Genomic DNA, 24,372 nt, shown 5'->3' on the forward strand with positions numbered 1-24,372 from the left:
AAGAAATATGGAATAACATAAAGAGACCAAACATAAGAGTCATTGGGATACATGAAGGTATAGAGGTCCAAACCAAAGGAATGAGCAACCTATTCAATGAAATAATACGAGAAATCTTCCCAGACTTGAAGAATGAGACAGAATCCCAAATCCTAGAAGCCTACAGGATGCCAAATGTGCAAAATCATAAGAGATCCACACCTAGACACATTATAATGAAGATGCCCAACATACAGAATAAGGAGAGAATTTTAAAAGCTACAAGAGAAAGGAAGCAGATTACATTTAGGGGTAAGCCAATCAGGATAACAGCTGATTTTTCAACACAGACTCTGAAAGCTAGAAGATCCTGGAATAACATATTTGAAACACTGAAAGAAAATGGGTTCCAACCAAGAATTTTGTATCCAGCGAAATTAAGCTTCAGGATGGAAGATGAAATTAAAACCTTCCACGATAAACAAAAGTTAAAAGAATTTGCAGCTAGAAAACCATCTCTTCAAAACATCCTCGGCAAAACATTACAGGAAGAGGAAATGGAAAATAACAATGAAAACCAACAGTGGGAGGTAGGACAGTAATTGGGAGAAAAATAATCAAAGAGGAAAACAAACCATGTTTAGTAACATAAATAAACAAATATGGCTGGAAGAAAAACCCATATCTCAGTAATAACCCTAAATGTTAATGGCTTAAACTCACCAATTAAGAGACACAGGCTAGCAGAATGGATCACAAAACAAGACCCAACAATATTCTGCCTACAGGAGACGCATTTGATAGGAAAAGCCATACATAGACTGAAGGTGAAAGGTTGGGAAAAATCATATCACTCATATAGACTTCGGAAACAAGCAGGAGTGTCCATACTCATATCAAATAAAATAGATTTCAAGCCAAAGTTAATCAAAAGGGATAAAGAGAGATACTACAAGGGAACCATACACCAACAAGACATAACAATCATAAATATATATGCCCCAAACAATGGTGCAGCTATGTTCATCAAACAAACTCTTCTCAAGTTCAAGAGTCTAACAGACCACCATACAATAATCATGGGAGACTTCAACACACCTCTCTCACCACTGGACAGATCTTCCAAACAAAAGTTGGATAAGGAAACTATAGAACTCAATAACACAATTAATAACCTAGACTTAATTGACATATATAGAATATACCACCCAACATCAAGCAGTTACACTTTTTTTCTCAGCAGCATATGGATCCTTCTCAAAAATAGATCATATATTATGTCACAGGGGAACTCTTGGACAATATAAAGGAGTAGAGATAATACCATGCATCTTATCTGATCATAATGGAATGAAACTGAAAATCAACGATAAAGGAAGGAAAAATCATGCATCACTTGGAGAATGAACAATAGGTTACTGAATGATCAATGGGTTATAGAAGACATCAAGGAGGAAATTAAAAAATTCTTAGAGATAAATGAAAACACAGACACAACATATCGGAATCTATGGGACACATTGAAAGTAGTTCTAAGAGGAAAATTCATTGCTTGGAGTTCATTCCTTAAAAAAAGAAAAAACCAACCAATAAATGATCTCATACTTCATCTCAAACATCTCAAAATCCTAGAAAAAGAAGAGCAAAACAACAGCAAAAGAAGTAGAAGGCAAGAAATAATTAAAATCAGAGCGGAAATCAACGAAATTGAAACAAAAGAAACTATTGAAAAAATGGACAAAACTAAAAGTTGGTTCTTTGAAAAAATAAATAAAATCGACAGGCCCTTAGCCATGCTGATGAAGAGAAGAAGAGAGAGAACTCAAATTACTAGCATAAGGGATGAAAAAGGCAATATCACAACAGACACTTCAGAAATACAGAAGATAATCAGAAATTATTGTGAATCTTATACTCCAATAAAATAGAAGATAGTAAAGGCATCAATAAATTTCTTAAGTCATATGATCTGCCCAGATTGAGTCAGGAGGATATAGACAACCTAAACAGACCAATATCAATTGAGGAAATAGAAGAAACCATCAAAAGACTACCAACTAAGAAAAGCCCAGGACCGGATGGGTATAGAGCAGAGTTTTACAAAACCTTTAAAGAGGAACTAATACCAATACTTTTCAAGCTACTTCGGGAAATAGAAAAAGAGGGAGAACTTCCAAATTCATTCTACGAGGCCAACATCACCCTGATTCCTAAACCAGACAAAGACACTTCAAAGAAAGAAAACTACAGACCAATATCTCTAATGAACCTAGATGCAAAAACTCAATAAAATTCTGGCGAATCGGATACAAAAGCATATCAAAAAAATTGTGCACCATGATAAAGTAGGATTAATCCCTGGGATGCAAGGCTGGTTCAATATACGGAAATCAATAAATGTTATTCACCACATCAATAGACTTAAAAATAAGAACCATATGATCATCTCGATAGATGCGGAAAAAGCATTTGACAAAGTACAGCATCCCTTTATGTTCAAAACTCTAGAAAAACTAGGGATAACAGGAACATACCTCAATATTGTAAAAGCAATCTATGCTAAGCCTCAGGCTAGCATCATTCTGTTTTTTTTTTTTTTTTTATTATTGGTTGTTCAAAACATTACAAAGTTCTTGACATACCATATTTCATACATTGGATTCAAGTTGGTTATGAACTCCCAATTTTACCCCAAATACAGATTGCACAATCACATTGGTTACACATCCACATTTTTACATAATGCCCTATTAGTAACTGTTGTATTCTGCTACCTTTCCTATCCTCTACTATCCCCCTCCCTTCCCCTCCCATCTTCTCTCTCTACCCCATCTACTGTAATTCATTTCTCTCCTTGTTTATTTTCCCATTCCCCTCACAACCTCCTATATGTAATTTTGTATAACAGTGAGGGTCTCCCTCCATTGCCATGCAATTTCCCTTTTCTCTCCCTTTTCCTCCCACCTCATGTCTCTGTTTAATGTTAATCTTTTCTTCCTGCTCTTCCTCCCTGCTCTGTTCTTAGTTGCTCTCCTTATATCAAAGAAGACATTTGACATTTGTTTTTTAGGGATTGGCTAGCTTCACTAAGCATAATCTGCTCTAGTGCCATCCATTTCCCTGCAAATTCCATGATTTTGTCTTTTTTTAGTGCTGCGTAATACTCCATGGTGTATAAATGCCACATTTTTTTAATCCATTCATCTATTGAACGCCATCTAGGTTGGTTCCACAGTCTAGCAATTGTGAATTGTGCTGCTATGAACATCGATGTCGCAGTATCCCTGTAGTACGCTCTTTTAATGTCTTCAGGGAATAGTCCGACAAGGGCAATAGCTGGGTCAAATTGTGGTTCCATTCCCAGCTTTCTCAAGAATCTCCATACTGCTTTCCAAATTGGCCACACCAGTTTGCAGTCCCACCAGCAATGTACAAGAGTACCCTTTTCCCCACATCCTCGCCAGCACTTGTTGTTGTTTGACTTCATAATGGATGCCAATCTTACTGGAGTGAGATGGTATCTTAGGGTGGTTTTGATTTGCATTTCTCTGACAGCTAGAGATGGTGAGCATTTTTTCATGTGCTTGTTGATTGATTGTATGTCCTCCTCTGAGAAGTGTCTGTTCAGGTCCTTGGCCCATTTGTTGATTGGGTTATTTGTTATCTTATTGTCTAATTTTTTGAGTTCTTTGTATACTCTGGATATTAGGGCTCTATCTGAAGTGTGAGGAGTAAAAATTTGTTCCCATGATGTAGGCTCCCTATTTACCTCTCTTATTGTTTCTCTTGCTGAGAAAAAACTTTTTAGTTTGAGTAAGTCCCATTTGTTGATTCTTGTTATTAACTCTTTTGTTATGGGTATCCTATTAAGGAATTTGGAGCTCGACCCCACAATATATAGATCGGAGCCTACTTTTTCTTCTGTCAGACGCAGAGTCTCTGATTTGATATGTAGCTCCTTGATCCACTTTGAGTTAACTTTTGTGCATGGCGAGAGGAGGGGATTCAGTTTCATTTTGTTCCATATGAATTTCCAGTTTTCCCAACACCATTTGTTGAAGATGCTATCCTTCCTCCATTGCATGCTTTTATCTCCTTTATCAAATATAAGATAGTTGTAGCTTTGTGGATTAGTCTCTGTGTCCTCTATTCTGTACCATTGGTCCACCCACTTGTTTTGGTACCAGTACTATGCTGTTTTTGTTATTATTGCTCTGTAATATAGTTTGAAATCTGGTATCGCTATACCGCCTGATTCACACTTCTTGCTTAGAATTGTTTTTGCTATTCTGGGTGTTTTATTTTTCCATATGAATTTCATGATTGCTTTCTATATTTCTACAAGAAATGCCATTGCGATTTTGATGGGCATTGCATTAAACCTATAGAGAACTTTTGGTAATATCGCCATTTTGATGATGTTAGTTCTGCCTATCGATGAACAGGGTATATTTTTCCATCTTCTAAGATCTTCTACTTCTCCTTTTAGGGTTCTTTAGTTTTCATTGTGTAAGTCTTTCACCTCTTTTGTTAGGTTGATTCCCAAGTTTTTTTTTTTTTTTTTTTTGAGGATATTGTGAATGGAGTGTTTTTCCTCATTTCCGTTTCAGAAGTTTTGTCGCTGATATACAGAAATGCCTTTGATTTATGCATGTTGATTTTATATCCTGCCACTTTGCTGAATTCATTTATTAGTTTTAGTAGTTTTTTTGTAGACCCTTTTGGGTCTTCTAGGTATAGAATCATGTCACCCGAAAATAGTGACAATTTAAGTTCTTCTTTTCCTATTTTTATGCCTTTATTTTCTTTCATCTGTCTAATTGCTCTGGCCAGTGTTTCAAGAACTATATTGAATAGAAGTGGTGATAGAGGGCATCCCTGTCTTGTTCCAGATTTTAGAGGGAATTCCTTCAATTTTTCTCCATTTAGAATGATGCTAGCCTGAGGCTTAGCATAGATAGTTTTTACTATGTCGAGGTAAGTTCCTGTTATCCCTAGTTTTTCTAATGCTTTGAACATAAAGGGATGCTGTACTTTGTCGAATGCTTTTTCTGCATCTATTGAGATGATCATGTGGTTCTTATCTTTAAGTCTATTGATGTGGTGAATAACATTTATTGATTTCCGTATATTGAAACATCCTTGCATCCCAGGGATGAATCCTACTTGATCATGGTGCACAATTTTTTTGATGTGCCTTTGTATCTGATTCGCCAGAATTTTATTGAGGATTTTTGCATCTAGGTTCATTAGAGATATTGGTCTATAGTTTTCCTTCTTTGAGGTGTCTTTGTCTGGTTTCGGAATCAGGGTGATGTTGGCCTCATAGAATGAATTTGGCAGAGCTCCCTCTTTTTCTATTTCCTGAAATAACTTGAAAAGTATTGGTATTAATTCTTCTTTAAAGGTTTTGTAAAACTCTGCTCTATACCCATCCGGTCCTGGGCTTTTCTTGGTTGGTAGTCTTTTGATTGCTTCTTCTATTTCATCCATTGATATAGGTCTGTTGTGAGTATCCTCCTGACTCAGTCTTGGCAAATCATATGACTTAAGGAATTTATCGATGTCTTCACTATCTTCTATTTTATTGGAGTATAAGGATTCACAATAATTTCTGATTATCTTCTGTATTTCTGAAGTGTCTGTTGTGATATTGCCTTTTTCATCCCGTATGTTAGTAATTTGAGTTCTCTCTCTTCTTCTCTTCGTTAGCATGGCTAAGGGTCTGTCGATCTTATTTATTTTTTCGAAGAACCAACTTTTCGTTTTGTTAATTTTTCAATAGTTTCTTTTGTTTCAATTTCATTGATTTCCGCTCTGATTTTATTTCTTGCCTTCTGCTACATTTGCTGTTGTTTTGCTCTTCCTTTTCTAGGGCTTTGAGATGAAGTGTGAGCTCATTTATTTGTTGGTTTTTCCTTTTTTTGTGGAATGACCTCCAGGCAATGAATTTCCCTCTTAAAAGTGCTTTCATTGTGTCCCAAAGATTCCGATATGTTGTGTCTGTATTTTCATTTATCTCTAAGAATTTTTTGATTTCCTCCTTTATGTCTTCTGTAACCCATTGATCATTCAGTAACATATTGTTCATTTTCCATGTGATGTAGGATTTTTCCTTCCTTCTTTTATCATTGATTTCCAGTTTCATTCCATTATGATCAGATAAAATGCATGGGATTATCTCCACCCCTTTATATTTACTGAGGGTTGCCCTATGGCATAATATATGGTCTATTTTTGAGAAGGATCCATGTGCTGCTGAGAAAAAAGTATATCCACTTGATGATCGTTGATATATTCTATATATGTCAGTTAAGTCTAGGTTGTTGATTGTGATATTGAGTTCTATAATTTCTTTATTCAGCTTTTTTTTGGAGGATCTGTCCAATGGTGAGAGAGGTGTGTTGAAACCACCCATAATTATTGTGTTGTGGTCTATTTGATTCTTGAACTTGAGGAGAATTTGTTTTATAAACGTCGCAGCACCATTATTTGGTGCACAAATATTGATAATTGTTATGCCTTGTTGGTGAATGGTTCCTTTTAACAGTATATAATGTCCTTATCCCTTTTGATTAACTTAGTCTTGAAGTTGATTTTATTCGATATGAGGATGGCCACCCCTGCTTGCTTACGAGGACCGTGTGTTTGGTATATTTTTTCCCAACCTTTCACCTTCAGCCTGTGTATGTCTTTTCCAATCAGATGTGTCTCCTGGAGGCAGCATATTGTTGGATTTGTTTTTTGAATCCATGTTACCAGCCTATGTCGCTTTATTGGAGATTTTAAGCCATTAACATTTAGAGTTACTATTGATATATGGTTTGTACTTCCAGCCATGTTTGATTATTTATCTTCTTTTTTTTTAAATTTAGTTTGTTTCTCCATGATTAGCATTCCCCCCACCCTCTGTCTTTACAGAGGCACTTCCCACTGATGGTTTTGGTTATTGTTTTTCATTTCTTCCTCTTGTAGTGTTTTGCTCAAGATGCTTTGCAATGCTGGTTTTCTGGCTGCAAATTCTTTTAGCTTTTGTTTATCATGAAAGATTTTTATTTCGTTGTCATACCTGAAGCTTAATTTTGCTGGATACAGAATTCTTGGTTGGCATCCATTATCTTTCAGTGTTTGAAATACGTTGTTCCAGGATCTTCTCGCTTTCAGCATCTGTGATGAAAAATCCGTTGTTAATCTTATTGGTTTACCCCTGAATGTAATCTGCCTCCTTTCTCTTGTAGCTTTTAATATTTTCTCTTTGTTCTGTATATTGGATATCTTCATAACAATGTGTCTTGGCGTTGGTCTACTGTGATTTTGTGTGCTCGGTGTCCTGTATGCATCTACAATTTGTATATCCGTTTCCTTTTTTATTTCTGGAAAGTTTTCTGTAATTATTTCATTCAGCAGGTTACTCATTCCCTTGGTTGGAATCTCTGTACCTTCCTCTATCCCGATGACTCGTAGGTTTGGTATTTTATGTTATCCCATATCTCTTGGATGTTTTTCTCGTGATTTTTTACCAGCCTTTCTGAGTTGGCTAGACTCTTTTCAAGATGATATATTTTGTCTTCATTATCTGACGTTCTGGCTTCTACTTGCTCCACTCTGTTGGTGATACTCTCAATTGTGTTTTTAATTTGGTTTATCGTTTCCTTCATTTCTAGAATTATTGTTTGTTTGTTTTTTTTATAATCTCTATCTCCTGATAAAGATGCTTAACTTCTTCTTTTATCTGTTTACGTAATTCATTTTCAATGTGTTCTTTCACTGTTTGGATTTGCTGTCTCATATCCTCTGTAAGGTTCCATTCCATCTGTCTAAGGTATTCCTTGAGTTCTTTATATGACCATTTTTCTGATGACTCTAGATCCTCCTGAATATTTAGGCTGTCCTTCATTGTTTGTACTCCTTTTCTTCCTTGCTTTCTTATGCTGCTCATGTTACTTCTTGTTCTGTTTGACTGCTGAATTACTGTTTACTCTTATAAATTTATTTGATGCTTGGGAGGAAAGATATTAGAAGGGAAGGGAAGAAGTCACTAAAGAGAATGAGAGTAGGCAGGTAGAATTCAAGGAAGGGGGGAATAAGAAACTTGAAAAGAAATGAAAAGACAAAACAAAAAAATAGAAAAGAAAGAAAGAAAGAAATTTTTTAAAAAAATAATAATGATAATTAAAAAAATGAAAATTAAAATTTTAAATAATAATAATAATAAAATAAAATAATTTAAAAAAATTAAAAACATTAAAAAAAGTTAAAGAACAACAACACCAAAAAAAAATGAAAATGAAAGAAAAAGAAAAAAAAATAATAATAAATGCAATCATAGAGTTCGATTAACTTCTCTTCCAGTAGGTGGAGCTGTGCCCACTTGGCCAAGCATCTCCTCTCAATAGGTGGGAACCATTCACTGTGCAGCAGCTCTTCGTTCCAGACTGGGCGGGTCTCCAATCCTGAGTGCCTAGGGCCTTCTCTTGTGTTTCCTCAAGCCAGGCCACGCTCACCTGTGACACTCACCATAATACTGGATACACGCCAGGTCTGCTGCTCCTGGGAGCCCTGTTTTCATGAACGCCTGGGCACACTCTCCCTGTTTGCCTCCCTCAGACCCTAAGTTTGTAGAGCTTGGGGCTGAGAACCCCCAGCGAATTTGCTTGCCCTCCAGTAGCCACGCCCCCGGTAGCTGGTGCAAGAGACCTCAGTTGTCAGCACTGGTGGGAGCGGTAGCCGGGAGTTCTGTGCCGCGAGTCCCGCACCACTCCTGATTCCCTCGGTCTAGCTATCGCGCTCACAGGAGAGCTAGGAGGGGCCCTTAAGGTTTCCCCGGTGTGTGGAGGGAGATGGCTAGGGGATTACACAACTGTCACGCTGGTTTCAATGAAGTTATCTCCTCCACCCGTGACATCAGTTCTCTGCCATGGTGGTATCCCTTGCAAATAGTGACCATTCGTTCCCTTTGCCGGGTGACCAATTCAACGGGTGGGTCCTGACTGTCTCTCCCAAGCCCCGTTTCAATCCTGTGGCCACTGCCTATGAAGGCTCGGTTGGCTTTTACCTCTGTAAGTTCAGATGGGCCAACCAGTTATTTCAGGAGGATCGTTACTGCTGAGTCACGAGAAGCAGGCAAACCGGAGTTTGAATGCAGCCAATCCGGGCTCGGTGTGTGTGTTCTGAGGGGCCCAGACTGTTCGCCCCAGATACACGTCAGCTCAGCATTGCCTAGTGATCCTGAGCAAACAGCATTTAGACAATTTACGACTCCCTATGCCCGCGCAGCTGGAGAGGTGAGAGACTTGATCTCTCCGCGCCCGCCACCATGTTGGATCCTCCAAGAACAGTTCTCACTGATCTCTAGCATCATTCTGAATGGAGAAAAATTGAAGGCATTCCCTCTAAAATCTGGAACAAGACAGGAATGCCCTCTCTCACCACTTTTGTTCAACATAGTTCTCGAAACACTGGCCAGAGCAATTAGACAGACAAAAGAAATTAAAGGAATAAAAATAGGAAAAAAAGAACTTAAATTATCACTATTTGTGAATGACATGATTCTATACCTAGCAGACCCAAAAGGGTCTACAAAGAAACTACTAGAGCTAATAAATGAATTCAGCAAAGTGGCAGGATATAAAATCAACACATAAATCAAAGGCATTCCTGTATATCAGTGACAAATCCTCTGAAATGGAAATGAGGACAACCACTCCATTCACAATATCCTCAAAAAAAAAAAATACTTGGGAATCAACCTAACAAAAGAGGTGAAAGTCTTATACAATGAAAACTACAGAACCCTATAGAGAGAAATAGAAGAAGATCTTAGAAGATGGAAAAATATACCCTGTTCATGGATAGGCAGAACTAACATCATCAAAATGGTGATATTACCAAAAGTTCTCTATAGGTTTAATGCAATGCCAATCAAAATCCCAACGGCATTTCTTGTAGAAATATAGAAAGCAATCATGAAATTCATATGGAAAAATAAAAGACCCAGAATAGCAAAAACAATGCTAAGCAGGAAGTGTGAATCAGGCGGTATAGCGATACCAGACTTCAAACTATACTACAGAGCAATAGTAACAAAAACAGCATAGTACTGGTACCAAAACAGGTGGGTGGACCAATGGTACAGAATAGAGGACACAGAAACCAATCCACAAAACTACAACTATCTTATATTTGATAAAGGGGCAAAAAGCATGCAATGGAGGAAGGATAGCATCTTCAACAAATGGTACTGGGAAAATTGGAAATCCATATGCAACAAAATGAAACTGAATCCCTTTCTCTCGCCATGCACAAAAGTTAATGCAAAATGGATCAAGGAGCTTGATATGAAATCAGAGACACGGCGTCTGATAGAAGAAAAAGTTGGCTACGATCTACATACGGTGGGGTCGGGCTCCAAATTCCTCAATAGGACACCCATAGCACAAGAGTTAATAACTAGAATCAACAAATGGGACTTACTCAAACTAAAAAGTTTTTTCTCAGCAAAAGAAACAATAAGAGAGGTAAATAGGGAGCCTACATCCTGGGGACAAATCTTTACTCCTCACACTTCAGATAGATCCCTAATATCCAGAGTATACAAAGAACTCAAAAAATTAGACAATAAGATAACAAATAACCCAATCAACAAACGGGCCAAGGACCTGAACAGACACTTCTCAGAGGAGGACATACAATCAATCAACAAGCACATGAAAAAAGTGCTCACCATCTCTAGCAGTCAGAGAAATGCAAATCAAAACCACCCTAAGATACCATCTCACTCCAGTAAGATTGGCAGCCATTATGAAGTCAAACAACAACAAGTGCTGGTGAGGATGTGGGGAAAAGGGTACACTTGTATATTGCTGGTGGGACTGCAAATTGGTGCAGCCAATTTGGAAAGCAGTATGGAGATTTCTTGGAAAGCTGGGAATGGAGCCACCATTTGACCCAGCTATTGCCCTTCTTGGACTATTCCATGAAGACCTTAAAAGAGTGTACTACAGGGATACTGCTACATTGATGTTCATAGCAGCACAATTCACAATAGCAAGACTGTGGAACCAACCTAGATGCCCTTCAATAGACGAATGGATAAAAAAAAAATGTGGCATTTATACACAATGGAGTATTACTCTGCATTAAAAAATGACAAAATCATGGAATTTACAGGGAAATGGATGGCATTAGAGCAGATTATGCTAAGTGAAGCTAGCCAATCCCTAAAAAACAAATGTCAAATGTCTTCTTTGATATAAGGAGAGTAACTAAGAACAGAGTAGGGACGAAGAGCATGAGAAGATGATTAACTTTAAACAGGGATGAGAGGTGGGAGGGAAAGGGAGAGAGAAGGGAAATTGCATGGAAATGGAAGGAGACCCTCAGGGTTATACAAAATTACATACAAGAGGAAGTGAGGGGAAAGGGAAAAATAATACAAGGGGGAGAAATGAATTACAGTAGAGGGGGTAGAGAGAGAAGAGGGGAGGGGAGGGAAGGGGAGGGGGGATAGTAGAAGATAGGAAAGGCAGCAGAATACAACAGACACTAGTATGGCAATATGTAAATCAATGGATGTGTAACTGATGTGATTCTGCAATCTGTATATGGGGTGAAAATGGGAGTTCATAACCCAGTTGAATCAAAGTGTGAAATATAATATATCAAGAACTATGTAATGTTTTGAACAACCAACAATAAAAATTAAAAAAAAAATAAGGAGGGTTATTCAATGTGGGATAGGGAGAGGGAGCATGGGAGGAATAGATGAACTCTAGATAGGGCAGAGGGGTTGGAGGGGAAGGGAGGGGGCATGGGGTAATTAATGATGATGGAATGTGATGATCAAGTATACACATATACTATGTATACAACCAGAGATATGAAAAATTGTGCTCTATATGTGTAATAAGAATTGTAATGCATTCTGCTGTCATATAAAAATAAATACACAAATAAAAATTTAAAAATAATTTTAAAAAGATGAGATGAAGTTAGAATTTGTTTTATTCAACCTTTTTCACCAGTGTTACTAAAGATATTGACCAGAGAAATTATAGAGGAATAAAAGTTTATTTGTAGGCTTAGGGTTTCAGAGGTCTTTGTCTATAAAAGACTGCTCCATTTCTCAGAGCTCAAAGTGAGGCAGAACATCATGGCAGAAGTGTGTGGCAGAGGGAAGCAACATACTTGGTGAATTTGTTTTGGGGAAATATACAAATTTATACTCCAAAGCCACATCCCCAATTCCCACTTCCTTCAGCCACACACTATCACTTCAGTTACCACACAGTTAATTCATTCAGGGACTCTTTCACTGATGAGGTTATGGCTATGACCCAATTATTTCTTCTCCAAACCTTCCTACATTGTCTCACATGTGAGCTTTTGGAGGACACACAACTGGACCATAACAGATATATAGGAGAATAAGAGGCCCCTAACCCCCCCTTTCTCTACTGATACATTGAATACACATCTACTCATGTTATGGGTCCTTCTTTGACAAAGTCATCAATGAGTTCTGAGATTTAGAGTCATTGAACAATTGAAAGAATTCCTCAATCAAATGAGTAGAAAAGGCTAGGCTACACCTGGGCATTTGAGTTGTTGAGTGAAGTGCTATATATTTGAGAAATATCTCCTCAAAGTCAGGGGTCACTTTAAATAAGGGGAGATTAAGATCATATATAAGCTGACTTTATAATTTTCTGTAATTTTCATCTTAATTTATCCATTGGTTAGAGAAGAAGTGATATATAAGTATGAAAATGACAAAGTGGTCGTCTTCTACTTGGTGTCTTCTCATTTGAATCACAACCTGAAGTTAGGGTAGAGAAGTTACATATCAAAGGTGTCAGTTTGTTCCAAGAAGAGATTTACCAATGGTTTTGCTAACTTCTTTTGCTGGAAGAATTGCTTCTCTTTTGATTCAATTATGGGTACAAAAGGGAAAATTAAGCAATATGCTGATAGACTTTGTAAGATATCTAACTTAGCACTTTCTAATCATTTAAATTTCTATATTCCCCAATCCCAAAAAATAGATTCTTGCTGCCATGATTCCAATTTTAATTGGAGAGCTAAATAAGTAAAGTTTATAAGTATTAGGTGTTTTAATAATGTTTTGCATTTCAGTAAAAGGGAAATATTGTTATATAGTTACCAAATACACTTCCCTCATATAAGAAAAATGTTAATAATTTTGCCAAATGTTTTAAGTTGAAGTTACTTCAAGTTACTTCCTGGATGTCATATCCATAAAGTAAGTTTGGATGAGATGGAATTGTTTTTTAAAAAGTTTAAGTACCAAAGGTAGTCTTGTCTAGAGAAGTAATAAGTAAATAAGTATTGGCTTTTCCAATTTGTACTGTAACATCCTTAAGCTTTTTTTTTTTTTTTGAGTGTATTTATTTCTCAAGTAAACAACTTAGATATTTTTCCGTTCCTTTTTCTTTCTGATGCAGAGTTCAGGTTAATTAATATTTTACTGCATCTGATAATGTATTATATGTTTGAAGCATATGACTTTTCATTTTGACATTCTTGTGATTTCATATGCTGTATTCTTCAAGCAATAAAATTCTAATGTGTTTTATAAATTGTTTTTATATTTAATGATCTATAGGGAGATATCTATCACTATTTTTACTAGTTTCAGGAATGTTAAACCCAAAAGACATTTTTGACATTTGGTGTATTTCTTGTTTGTTTACTGTTATTTCAGAAAACGTGATTTTACTTGTGTTTTTATAATATACAGCCAGTCATAACAAAACTAATTTAGCAGTATTTTATTTTTAGCATTTTAAAAGTCACTGTTACGTGTTGCCAGTCATTAAAACTTTTTAGTCTTTTGGAGACAAAAACAAACAAAAAAAACAAACAAACAAACAAAAGATTTGAGCACTTTCTGATCCCTGACCTAACCTTGTTCACCCCAGTACTAATCCCATGCCTATCAGTTTTTTTCCAGAATAAGTTTCTCCATGCACTGAGTGTCTAATATTAGCAACTTCGGTTCAAGAGAGTGTATCCTAAACTTCCGAATTCTATAGGCAATAGAGACTGAGCATGTGTAAAGCTTCATATATTGCAAACAATTGGATTTGCATTGTTTTAAACTACTTCCAAGGAGTAAAATTTTCAGAGTAGTGTAGGCAAAGTGTTAGAAATCCCTGTTTCATCACAGAAAATATTTATAGCACACTCTTCCTCTGGCTACTTGATAGTCTGGAATCTAATACACTTGCATCAAAATTTAATGCATCAGTCAAATGAAAAATTTTCTGTACCTTGTGCAGTGTTGTCAGAATGCCTGTGATACAAATCTGAAAGATATGGTTTGGAGTTCTGGCTCAGTTTAGAGTGCTTGCCCAGCATATAGGAGGCACTGTATTTAAGCATCAGTACCACATAAAAATAAATAAATAAAATAAAAGTAATTTGTCTATCTATGACTAATAAATAAATAAGTAAAATATTTCAAAGTAAAAAATAATCATCTGAAACATAGTAGGTACCCCAGAGCATATGAGCATGGATATGAAGACTCAGTTGTAAAAATGTTGGTGAGAATATAAATTGAATAAAGATATTTTTGAAAATGATATTTGTATTCTTCAAAAAGTTAAAATAAAAATGCCAGATGATTTAGTAGTGGTAATTCTGGGTATGTATCTCAAAAAGTATTGGAGTCATTACATCATAGAAAACACTGCAGTTCCATTTTCATTGTAATATTATTCACAGAACCTGGTAAAAGAACTGAAGTACCTTTAAGGTAAATGGTAGGTTGCACATGGTGCCACATGCCTGTATTCCCAGTAGCTTGGGAGGGTGTGGCAGGAGAATCATAAATGTAAAGCCAGACCCAGCAACTTATCAGTGAGGCACTAAAGAAATCAGTGAGGCCTTGTCTTTAAATAAAATATAAAAAAGGGCTGGTGATGTAGCTCAGTGGTAGACTAGCTCTATTTTCAACATGTAGTAACATAAATAAATAGGGCCAACATATTGACCCCATGCTTTATTTTCCAAGAAAATTCTGGCTTAACTGGACAGGATATGTCACATTCCTTAACAAACTGTTATCTGCAGAAGAAATGCAGTTTCAAAATAATGTTCATAAGAGCAACTTAAGTTACCCTGAATTGAAGACTTTTGTGACCCTGCTATAGACCAGATTCTGGAAATAAAGATAATCCCTACTACCATAAATTCTGTGTGAGTTTATGCTTAAGAATTCAATTAGAAAGGGTGAACATGAGCCTAATTAACCTAAAGTTGTCATGGCAGAGGATACTTGAGAGTTTGATGTTATCCTGCTGTCAGTCCCAAGTCAAGAACTGTACCTGGGCAGGACTCTTTGGGATCTTTTTTTAGATCTTTAAAAAAACTGGAGTGCAAGAGAGCCATGCTATTTTCTTTTCAGAGAGAACACACTTTCTTCTGTCAGAGTGTCACCTTGTTCCTCCTTCACATCACTTCTAATAAACTCATTGCCTGCCACTCTGATTGATAAGTTTGGAAACTTATTGTCTTGATTGAAAAAAAATCTGCATTTGAAGGAGTTGGTCTTCACACTACCTCAATTTTTTAGAGTGTCCCAGCCCTGTATCACTAAAAGATCCTTGCCAGCTGAAGGGCTATCAGAGACTCCTTGGAGTGCCTTCACTTCATACTTTATACTGCTCTCTAGAGGGAAAAGACCCAAGGAATGATATTTACTAGACACTCCAACAGACTTTAGACATGGTGGCTGTTCAAACCTTTTGTTAGGCAGTTATGAAACCCACAAGTAGGACAATATGGGAGGTTAGAATGAGGACACATCCCACAGGAAATTCTAAAAGGAGGAATTTCAAATCAGATATTGTGATAAGGTATCTGTATGTGGGAAGACAGAGAGCAGAGACACATTGTTCTTATTTTTCAAACTACAGTTGTCTGCTTTTCTCTCATGTGAAATGCTCACAAAGAGAAAGGAAAATCTTTATACCGCCATCCAGTTCTTGGAGAAAAAAAATAGAAATACTGCATTCATTTGAAATGTAAAATAGAAAAAAAAATAGTTGACAAGGCAAAGAGGGAATGCTGGCATTAAATATGTGAACAGAGCTGAGTGCAATGGTGCACTTCTGTAATCCCAGTATCTTGGAAGGCTGAAGCAGGAGGATCATGAGTTCAATTCCAGCTTCAGCAAAGACGAGGTGCTAAGTAACTCAGTGAGACTCTTTCTTTAAATAAAATACAAAATAAGGCTTGGGATATGGCTCAGGGTCCAGTGACTGAATACATTTTAGAATGACTTGTTATCCAATGACAGATAAATAATCCACTCAATATTGGCTGGATGCCAAGATTCAATCACAAGATGCCAGCTAGTTTCCATATGGAAACTAGCTGGTATCTTATAGATAGTGTGGTGGAGGTGTTCCTGCACCTGCTATCTGAGAGGGTCACAGTGTGGGGGATGCTGTGACAGGGCTGCACCACCAGGAAACCAGAACCATGGGGAATGTTAAGTGTTTTGTTCATGATACTCATGAGATAGATAATAGGGCATACAACAATCAATAATAAAAGTACATGTTGCCTGAGATTGCAGGAAAATTCCCAGAATTAGACTAAGGATACAAATAAGATATGTCCTGAGATGTGTTTCAGTATCTCTCACAATACAAACAGTAGTGTTATTTCTTAAGAAATTCAAAGGGAAAAGATTGCAAATCAAGGTTCCTGAGAAAAGCTTAGCAGTTTACACTAAGTCCCTCATTCTAAAGCCACAACCTGTGCAACATATATTCCCTTCACTAACAGATCCTTCTTTGCCCTACACAGGAATTCATGATGAAAATGGGAAACACATAGTTAATATTAAGAGCAAATGAGTTGAAGTGCAGAGCCTGCCCTTTAATTAAAGAATATAAAGACATAAGAATTTGTATAATTTGATGAAAGATTAAAGAAACTCTTTTAAAATCAGTTAAATAGGTCATATGAAAAAAGAAAATTACCTTGGAAAAACAGAATAATGTAAAAATTTATATAGATATATTTTAGAGTCAGTTCAGAATAGTAGGCTTTTAAGTAATAGGTTTCACTGTATAATAAGTATAATAAGAATAATATTCTTATAAGAATATTATTATAATTTTATTATAATATTATAATAATATTATAATTATTTATTATTATATATTATGTATAATATATCATGTATAATATATATAATTATTATACTATAATCATATATAATTATTATAATTATAATATTATAATGTATAATAAGAATAAGTGTGTATTACTAGGGCTTTAGTTTAGAAGCAAAAAAGCTTACCAATAATCATAGGTATGCTTTAAAGTTAAAAGTTAATAATAGGTCAAGATACAGGTAGTCAAGTTGCACAGTCTAGTACTTAGTGATTGAGGTGAAAATGTAAAAGCTTAATCATGATTGGCAAAGGTTACAGGAACATATTTTAAACAATGTGTTCAATATCTTATGAAGTTAATATATGTCAGAAATATTGCAACTCTTGAAAAATTATGTAAATCAAAGAACTTTGGGGCTTTGATGCTATTCATTAACTACATGATTAAACACCTGTAACAAACGTGTAAATGTAAAGGCCCCTCTAGTGGCATCAGATCCTTCTGAAGGCTGCTTGTAACTTGCAACCTGTCATTCTGTCTCCTCTTCTTTTGCTGAAGCAACTTATACTTCAGTACCCCATGCTACTCTTGCTTCAGGACCTCTGGATTTCTGTTAGGGCTGGACCTTGGCAATAATAATTAATTTTTTCTTCATTTAAATTTGAAGTTGACTCTGTTGATGGGCTGTATTGAATTATAGAAAGTATAAGTATAGACATAAATGCCTATTGTTTGTGCTAATATTCTCATCGTACCCCATACCAAAGAAAAAACAGACATCATAGTTCTATTATTATGCTCAAGGCCAAATTGCAAATAATTTATTTTTTGATTCCTTATACTCTAGGTTCTGGAATACTGAGAGATCTAGAGACTTGGCACCATTCAACTCTTGTTTATTGTAAATGTTAATACTAGAAACTTTAAAATTTTATTTGTGCTCCATTTTTTTGTAGGGGAGTGGGGGACATTGCTACCTTGGGGAATTACTTATGAGTTGAAGTCTCAAGCTGTTTTCTCATAAGACCACAGAACAGAAATATTAAATAAAAATTTAAAGTAATTGTGATATTTCATTTTTATATATATGCACTTCTGTCTGGGCTAGATCTACATATTTGGAGGGAACTCTGCCATGAAATAATTTTATCCTGAGGCTCTTAATGCAATTCACAGCAAAAAAAAAAAAAAAAGATTCCAGGGCTGTGGAGCATTCCTGTAATATCAGTTACTTGAAAAGCCATCATAGGAGATGTTGAGACCCTTCCCCAGGACTCTATCTATGTTTCTATCTGTTTCTATCTATCCATCAATCCATTCTTCTGTGGTCCTGGGGCTCTGTAGTGAATAATACCCATGGGTCCGATCACCAGTGTTTTGTTTGTTTGTTTGTTTGTTTGTTTTTGCTACTGACAGTTGAACTCAGGAGCACATGACCACTGAGACCACATTCACAGTCCTATTGTAAGGGACCGGCGAAGCGTCGGAGGGAGAGACCACCAAGAGACCACTCATGCAATTAGCAGAAGGGGATTTATTGAGATTCCAGCATGCTGGGGCTCCGTGCCCACTCAAGAAGGGAGAGCAGCCCAGAGCCCTGAGCAGGGGCTGAGCACTGCTTAAGTACACTTTTTTGGGGAGGGCGGGAACTTTACATACATCACAGTCTCCTTTAACAAATCATCATACACCGCGGGAAAATCAAACAACAATTCTGAGACATGATTAGTTCATTCATTGGCGGGAACAAGTCTGGCAGGGGTGATAGGTCAGTTCTAAAGCGGGGTACACATTCAAACTGATTGGTCCAGGCCCTTGGATGCCTACGTGCAAGGCCACACAGGGCCCTAAGTTATTAAACAACCAGGCGGTCAGGGGAGATATTTACTGGGCGGTTCCAAGCATTGTCTTAACAGCTACAGGAATTTCAGGTTTTGCATGTAGCATAGGAACTTAACAATACCTGGTCCTTTACATTTTAACTCAGGCCTTGCAGCTTAGAAACTTTACAATGTCGGTCTTTTACACTTTAACTTCAATTTCTTTTACCCTTACACTATTTGTATTTTATTTAAACACAGCATCTCAGTGAGGTTCTTAGTGCCTTGCCATTGCTGAGGCTGGCTTTGAACTCACTGTCCTCCTGCCTCAGACTCTCTAGTTGCTGGGATTACAGGCATGCACCTCTGCATGTGGTGGATCCCCAGTGTTTGATCAACAAAAACAGAGCAGCCAAAAACCTGTCTTTGTGTCCTTACTTGATTCTGATCTGGATGCAATTTACTGTCACTCAAACAGTAGGCCTACTGAAACCAGAATTAGACAGGCAGTCAGTGTAGATAGGTAAATCCAGTCAGGTTAAATCTAGGAAGCCAATTTTGAGTGAATCTGGGAAGTTGGAGACTGTCCCCTGAGGGATAGTATCAAGAATATGCCCCTGCTCCTGTTGCCAAGGTAACCTGTCCCAGGAATTTCCCCTCCCTATAGGGAGCTATAAGGTTGTTAATGTGTCCTTGTCTACTCCATCCTGCCCTTCCCCCTTCAACCCACCTATTTCCCACCATTAGGTCATCCCACCAAGACTTTCTGGGCCTAGGCAGTCCTCAGGAAGGATAAAGATAAGGGGGGAAAGGCAGGAAAACAAAGGAAGCCTAGGACGTATAAAAAGGGCAGAATCCCTTGCTTCTTGGGATACCATGATACCAGCTATGTCCCCCTTCTCCCTCATGGGAGAAGTCTATGTTACCCTTTTCTAAATAAACCCTGCTTCATATGCTTGCCTTAGCAAGCTTCTCTAATGTTCGGAGTTCAACATGAGGGAAACTAAGACTTGTCACCAATAACTGGCAGTATCACTACAAGGCTCAATTTTGGAGGAAGTTCCTGAAGCCATTTCCAATCTGTCTCTTGGGTGAGAACTGCCCAACCAAGACACAGCCAGTGGTGAGGGGGTGGGCTTCCACAGTCTTCTGTTCCTTTTTTTTTCTGGAGCCTGCCTTCATTGAATCCATTTTTATGTTTCCAGGTTTCTGTGCTACACTGGAGCTGAAAAAAAACTACATGGGGAACACTAAGCATCCTGTGTTATGCTCGAATTCAGGACCCCCAAAAGACCACCAGAGACCCAAGATCGATGTAAGCAGCAAAGAGGTGTTTATTGCGAGCTAGCTCGGTCCTCCGCACACACACAGCAACAGGTGACGCTAAGAGGCCCCGAGCCCAGGTTTTGCAGTAGTTTTATGCATTCTTTGGAGAAGGCAGGGACCCCCACATACATCATAGCATCTCCTAGCAAATCATCACACACCACGGGAAAATCAAATAACAATTCTAAAACATGATTAGCACATTCACTGGCAGGAACAAGTTGGTTGGAGGGATTGGTCACTACAAAAGGGGGATTCATTTAAACTGATTGGTTTAAACCGTGAGGATGTCACAAGGGGAGTACGTGCCAAACTGCAGGGCTTCTAGTTTAGATATTGGTCACCACACCTAGGTGGAAGCCATCTGGAATTTCAGATATGTGGTTATCTTGGCCTATCTGCGGCTTTTCCGGCTTTTCTGAGAACTGGACTCTTTCCACAGAGCTTTTCTGTAGATTTTTTCTTGACTAGGATTACAATAAGTCAGAGGTTAAGTTTCAGAGCAAAATAAGATCCCAAGCAGAATGAAATTGCTTAGGTCTTTCACCTGAAAGCCAGGAAATGGTAAGTGTGTGTTCTTGTTTTTAGACTGGGTAGGGAGGTTGGTTGAAGCCAATGGGACTGGCAATGGTGGCTGAAAACTCCCCATAATTGTCTCCAGAGTCTGGTGGCTAGAGGGTCTCTCCATGGCAGCTTAGCCTTCAGTTTTCTCTGACTAGTCTAGTGGAGCTCATATCAGTATTTGAGACCTCAAGTCTTTTGTTCCATAACTGTATGGTGTTTCAGAGCCTTCCTGAATTCCTATGTGGGCATCTGTGTGCCATTAGCTCAGCATGTCCCCAGATTGTGTGGTGAAGACTGGGAAGAGGGCCCCAACTTCATTAGTTGTGTTCCTGCATGAGAGAAGCTGTAGCTTTTTTAGGGACCCCTGTTCTTGCTCCTCCTGAGTGTTTGTTTTTGTTGTTTATATGTTTGTTTATTTTAGACCAGGAATTATTCCCAGAGGTATTTATCTACTGACCCACATTCTCAACCTCTTTTTGTATTTTTATGTAGAGACAGGGTCTCACTGAGTTTCTTAGAACCTCACTAAGTTGCTCAGTCTGGTTTTGAACTCACCATCCTCATGCCTCCTGAGCTTTCTAAATGTAGACTAAGAAGTATCTCAAATCCAGAATGGCTATCTGATAGTTTAGCTATTTATAGGTCTGAGATTAAATCCCAAATTTCCAGCTCTCTTCACAAAGGCAGGGTTCCCTGCTCACCTTGATTGAGAAAAAATAAAATAAAATAAATAGTGAAATGACCAGGCAGCTGTATAATGGTCATCTTATTTAACCACATCTGGAGGCTAATGGATAGATATGTTAATGAGCACCATTAAGGCCTATTCAAATTAAAAAACCTTGAGACTCACTCTTGGAATACCTTCTACCAAATTCTTTGTCCTTGGAGTGAACCCAGTTGGGAGTCACTGGAAGGAAGATGGGATACAGAAAGGAAAAATATGAACCCAGTTGGTAATAAGAATGCCTTTTTCAGTACTCATTTTAAATAGACTTTGCCCCATGCTCTCCAAAAACCATATATAAACTTCGAAGCTGGCACAAAAAAAAAAAAAAAAAAAAAAAGGGTTCTTCTGCTATCACGCCCTCTCCCACATTGTGGGAGTTCTATTTCTTCTTGCTAAAATAAATCCTATTTTTTTTACTCTTACCTCCCTTGAGTGTCCATAGATTTTATTCTTCAAAATTTGTGAAAAAGATCCCAGATATAATTGGTTAAATGGGAAATTTAATTTCATCTCAAAACTTCAGTTTCAACATAATTTTTTCTTATGTTTTGTTTTAAAGAGATGCTTATTTGTAATTTTCTTCTCCAAGAACTGGAGGGCAGTTTTAAAAGATTTTGCTTTATCCTTATGAGTCTTTCACATAAGAAAGAATCAGGGAAAAATTAGATGACATTAAAAATAATGACTTTTTTCTAAATAAAATACTATAGTCAATGTGTCCCAGTCACCAGGGGGCAAAATTGTGACATATGTTGTCAAGGAGAGAAATAAAAAGTGTCCACATGCTTCTGCCCCTTTCAATGCTTTATTCACTCAAATTGCTCAATACAATTATACTCTATAGGTTCTTACTCAAGAAAATAACAATCCTGAATGGTACGCATTGCAATGGACATAATCTATTCACAGCAAAAAAATAATAATTTGATTAATTTACTGCTAACAATTCTAGATTAATTTTAAACTCTGCAAAACTCAGTTAATCATGACAGGCTAGTGACAGACATTCCCTCTGTGTTCTAAGTTTAAATGTCAGATCAAAAGTTTTAAGCCTTAGGCTTTTAGTGCAGCAGATGCACACTCACTCAGACCATGGTGACAAGGTCCAAAACCAAGGCAGGCTTCTCCTGGCTCGGAGTGGACAACAGGTTGAGGAGAGAACCTATGGAGAAGTTGTGGCTTTCACCAAAGTCCAGATGAAGTGGTAGAGTTTGAGAGATGAGAAAATCATGCAGAGGATCAGAAGAATAATGACAAGTGATGGGATGTCAGGTCCTCATCAGGCTCTTCAGCTTGAGTACATCCTTGTTTCTGCTGGCTAAATCTCTGCTCATTAGCTCTATTATTTATACTAAATTTGGGGGCTTTTAACCTCTCTTTCAATTCTTATTAGCTATCATGGGAATTCTCCATGAATCATTTAGCCTGGGGTTAAAAACTTCTGGTCTTGTGGTCTCCACCCTGATCTTCTTGTCTTTCCCTCTTATCAGGCAAGTATAGCCTGCCAGATATTTTACTCTGTTTATCAGGTTGAGGGGAAGTAACTTTTTTTAGGCCATACTGGAGGACTCTTTGGGTGTGCCTGGTGAGACTGCAGGTTTCAAACTGGAGTTTTTTAAATGGAGCTGTTTAAGCTCAGGGCTAAGACCATCCTCACAGTCCCAATTGAAGACTTTTTTTAATGTAATGGGACCTTAATTGAGGGCCCCCCATATATAAGACCACTTTATTAAAATGAACTGTAGAAGCATTCCAAAAATTTCCAGCAAACATTTTTGTCCTAATGTGGAGGAAAATAAAGATGGGACTGGACTTGTTTTAAACTACAAGGAAGTTTAATCACAAAGGCTAGAGTACATAGTGAATCTGAACATCAAAAACCATGTGAGTAACCTGGTACATTTAAAAAAAAATTTTTTTTTTTAGTTGTCAATGGACTTTTATTTTACTTATTGGTATGTGGATCTGAGAATAGAACCCAGTGCCTCACACATGCTAGGTAAGCGCTCTGCCACTGAGCCGAAACCCCAGCCCTAACCTGGTACATTTTTAATAACCTGTTTTACATAGACATTAACCAGTAGCCTTAATACTTTTTCAATATCTGTTTGGATTGAATTAATAATCCAGAAATCAGTGAAGCAAAGAATTGAATAATTTTATCTTCAACTGTGGTATCAGATATCACAGTGTCTGAGTTAAGATTCCCCTTTGAAGAACTTAACTGTGTGTTGTGTTCTCATTCCAACATCCCATATTTGCCCAGTCCTTAGTTTTAGAACAGTCTGACATAAGGTGTCCACAGATACCAATGTCTCTTAGTCTATTTAGAAAATATCAGTATCTGAGTCTTCTCTTCTAGAGATCAGTTTGAACTATAAGTGTGTAGCATCTAAGGGGAGTAGTTGGATGCTGTGAAGCTGGAAGGAATCTTCTGATGTTCCTTTCATCTAAAAGGAAGTTTGTTTGGGGGGTGCATACCAGGAATTAAACTCAGAGGCACTCCACCACTTAGCCTCATCCCTAGCCCTATTATACATTTTCTTTGGAAAATGAGAGTTGCTTAGTGCCTTACCATTGCTGAGGCTGCTTTGAACTCTCCATCCTCTGCCTCAAACTCCCAAGCCCCTGGAATTACAGGTATTTCCCACCATGCCTGGCTGGCATTTCCCACCATGCCTGGCTGGCATTTCTTTTCTTTTCTTTTTTTTGTACTGTGAATAAAGCTACAATGAAAATGGAATTGCAGTTATTTCTTTGAGAAAAGTTTTCCAATTCATCTAGATGTGTGCCCAGAAA

At 37.4% G+C, this 24,372-nt stretch overlaps 1 protein-coding gene across 1 annotated transcript in view; it reads left to right on the plus strand.

Annotated features, from left to right (window-relative positions):
* LOC131423591 (zinc finger protein 420-like) overlaps window positions 1-24,372 on the plus strand; it is a 119,225-nt gene that overhangs the window by 45,343 nt on the left and 49,510 nt on the right. The window contains exon 4 of the mRNA XM_058574021.1: window positions 20,159-20,330. Within this exon, the coding sequence (XP_058430004.1) occupies window positions 20,220-20,330 (111 nt within the window). The 5' untranslated portion in view covers window positions 20,159-20,219. The remainder of the gene's footprint in view (window positions 1-20,158; window positions 20,331-24,372) is intronic.

The sequence above is a fragment of the Marmota monax genome, unplaced genomic scaffold, assembly GCF_021218885.2.
Source record: "Marmota monax isolate L192 unplaced genomic scaffold, Marmota_monax_Labrador192_F-V1.1 WCK01_AAM20220418_F8-fsc00044, whole genome shotgun sequence".
Lineage (NCBI taxonomy): Eukaryota > Metazoa > Chordata > Mammalia > Rodentia > Sciuridae > Marmota > Marmota monax.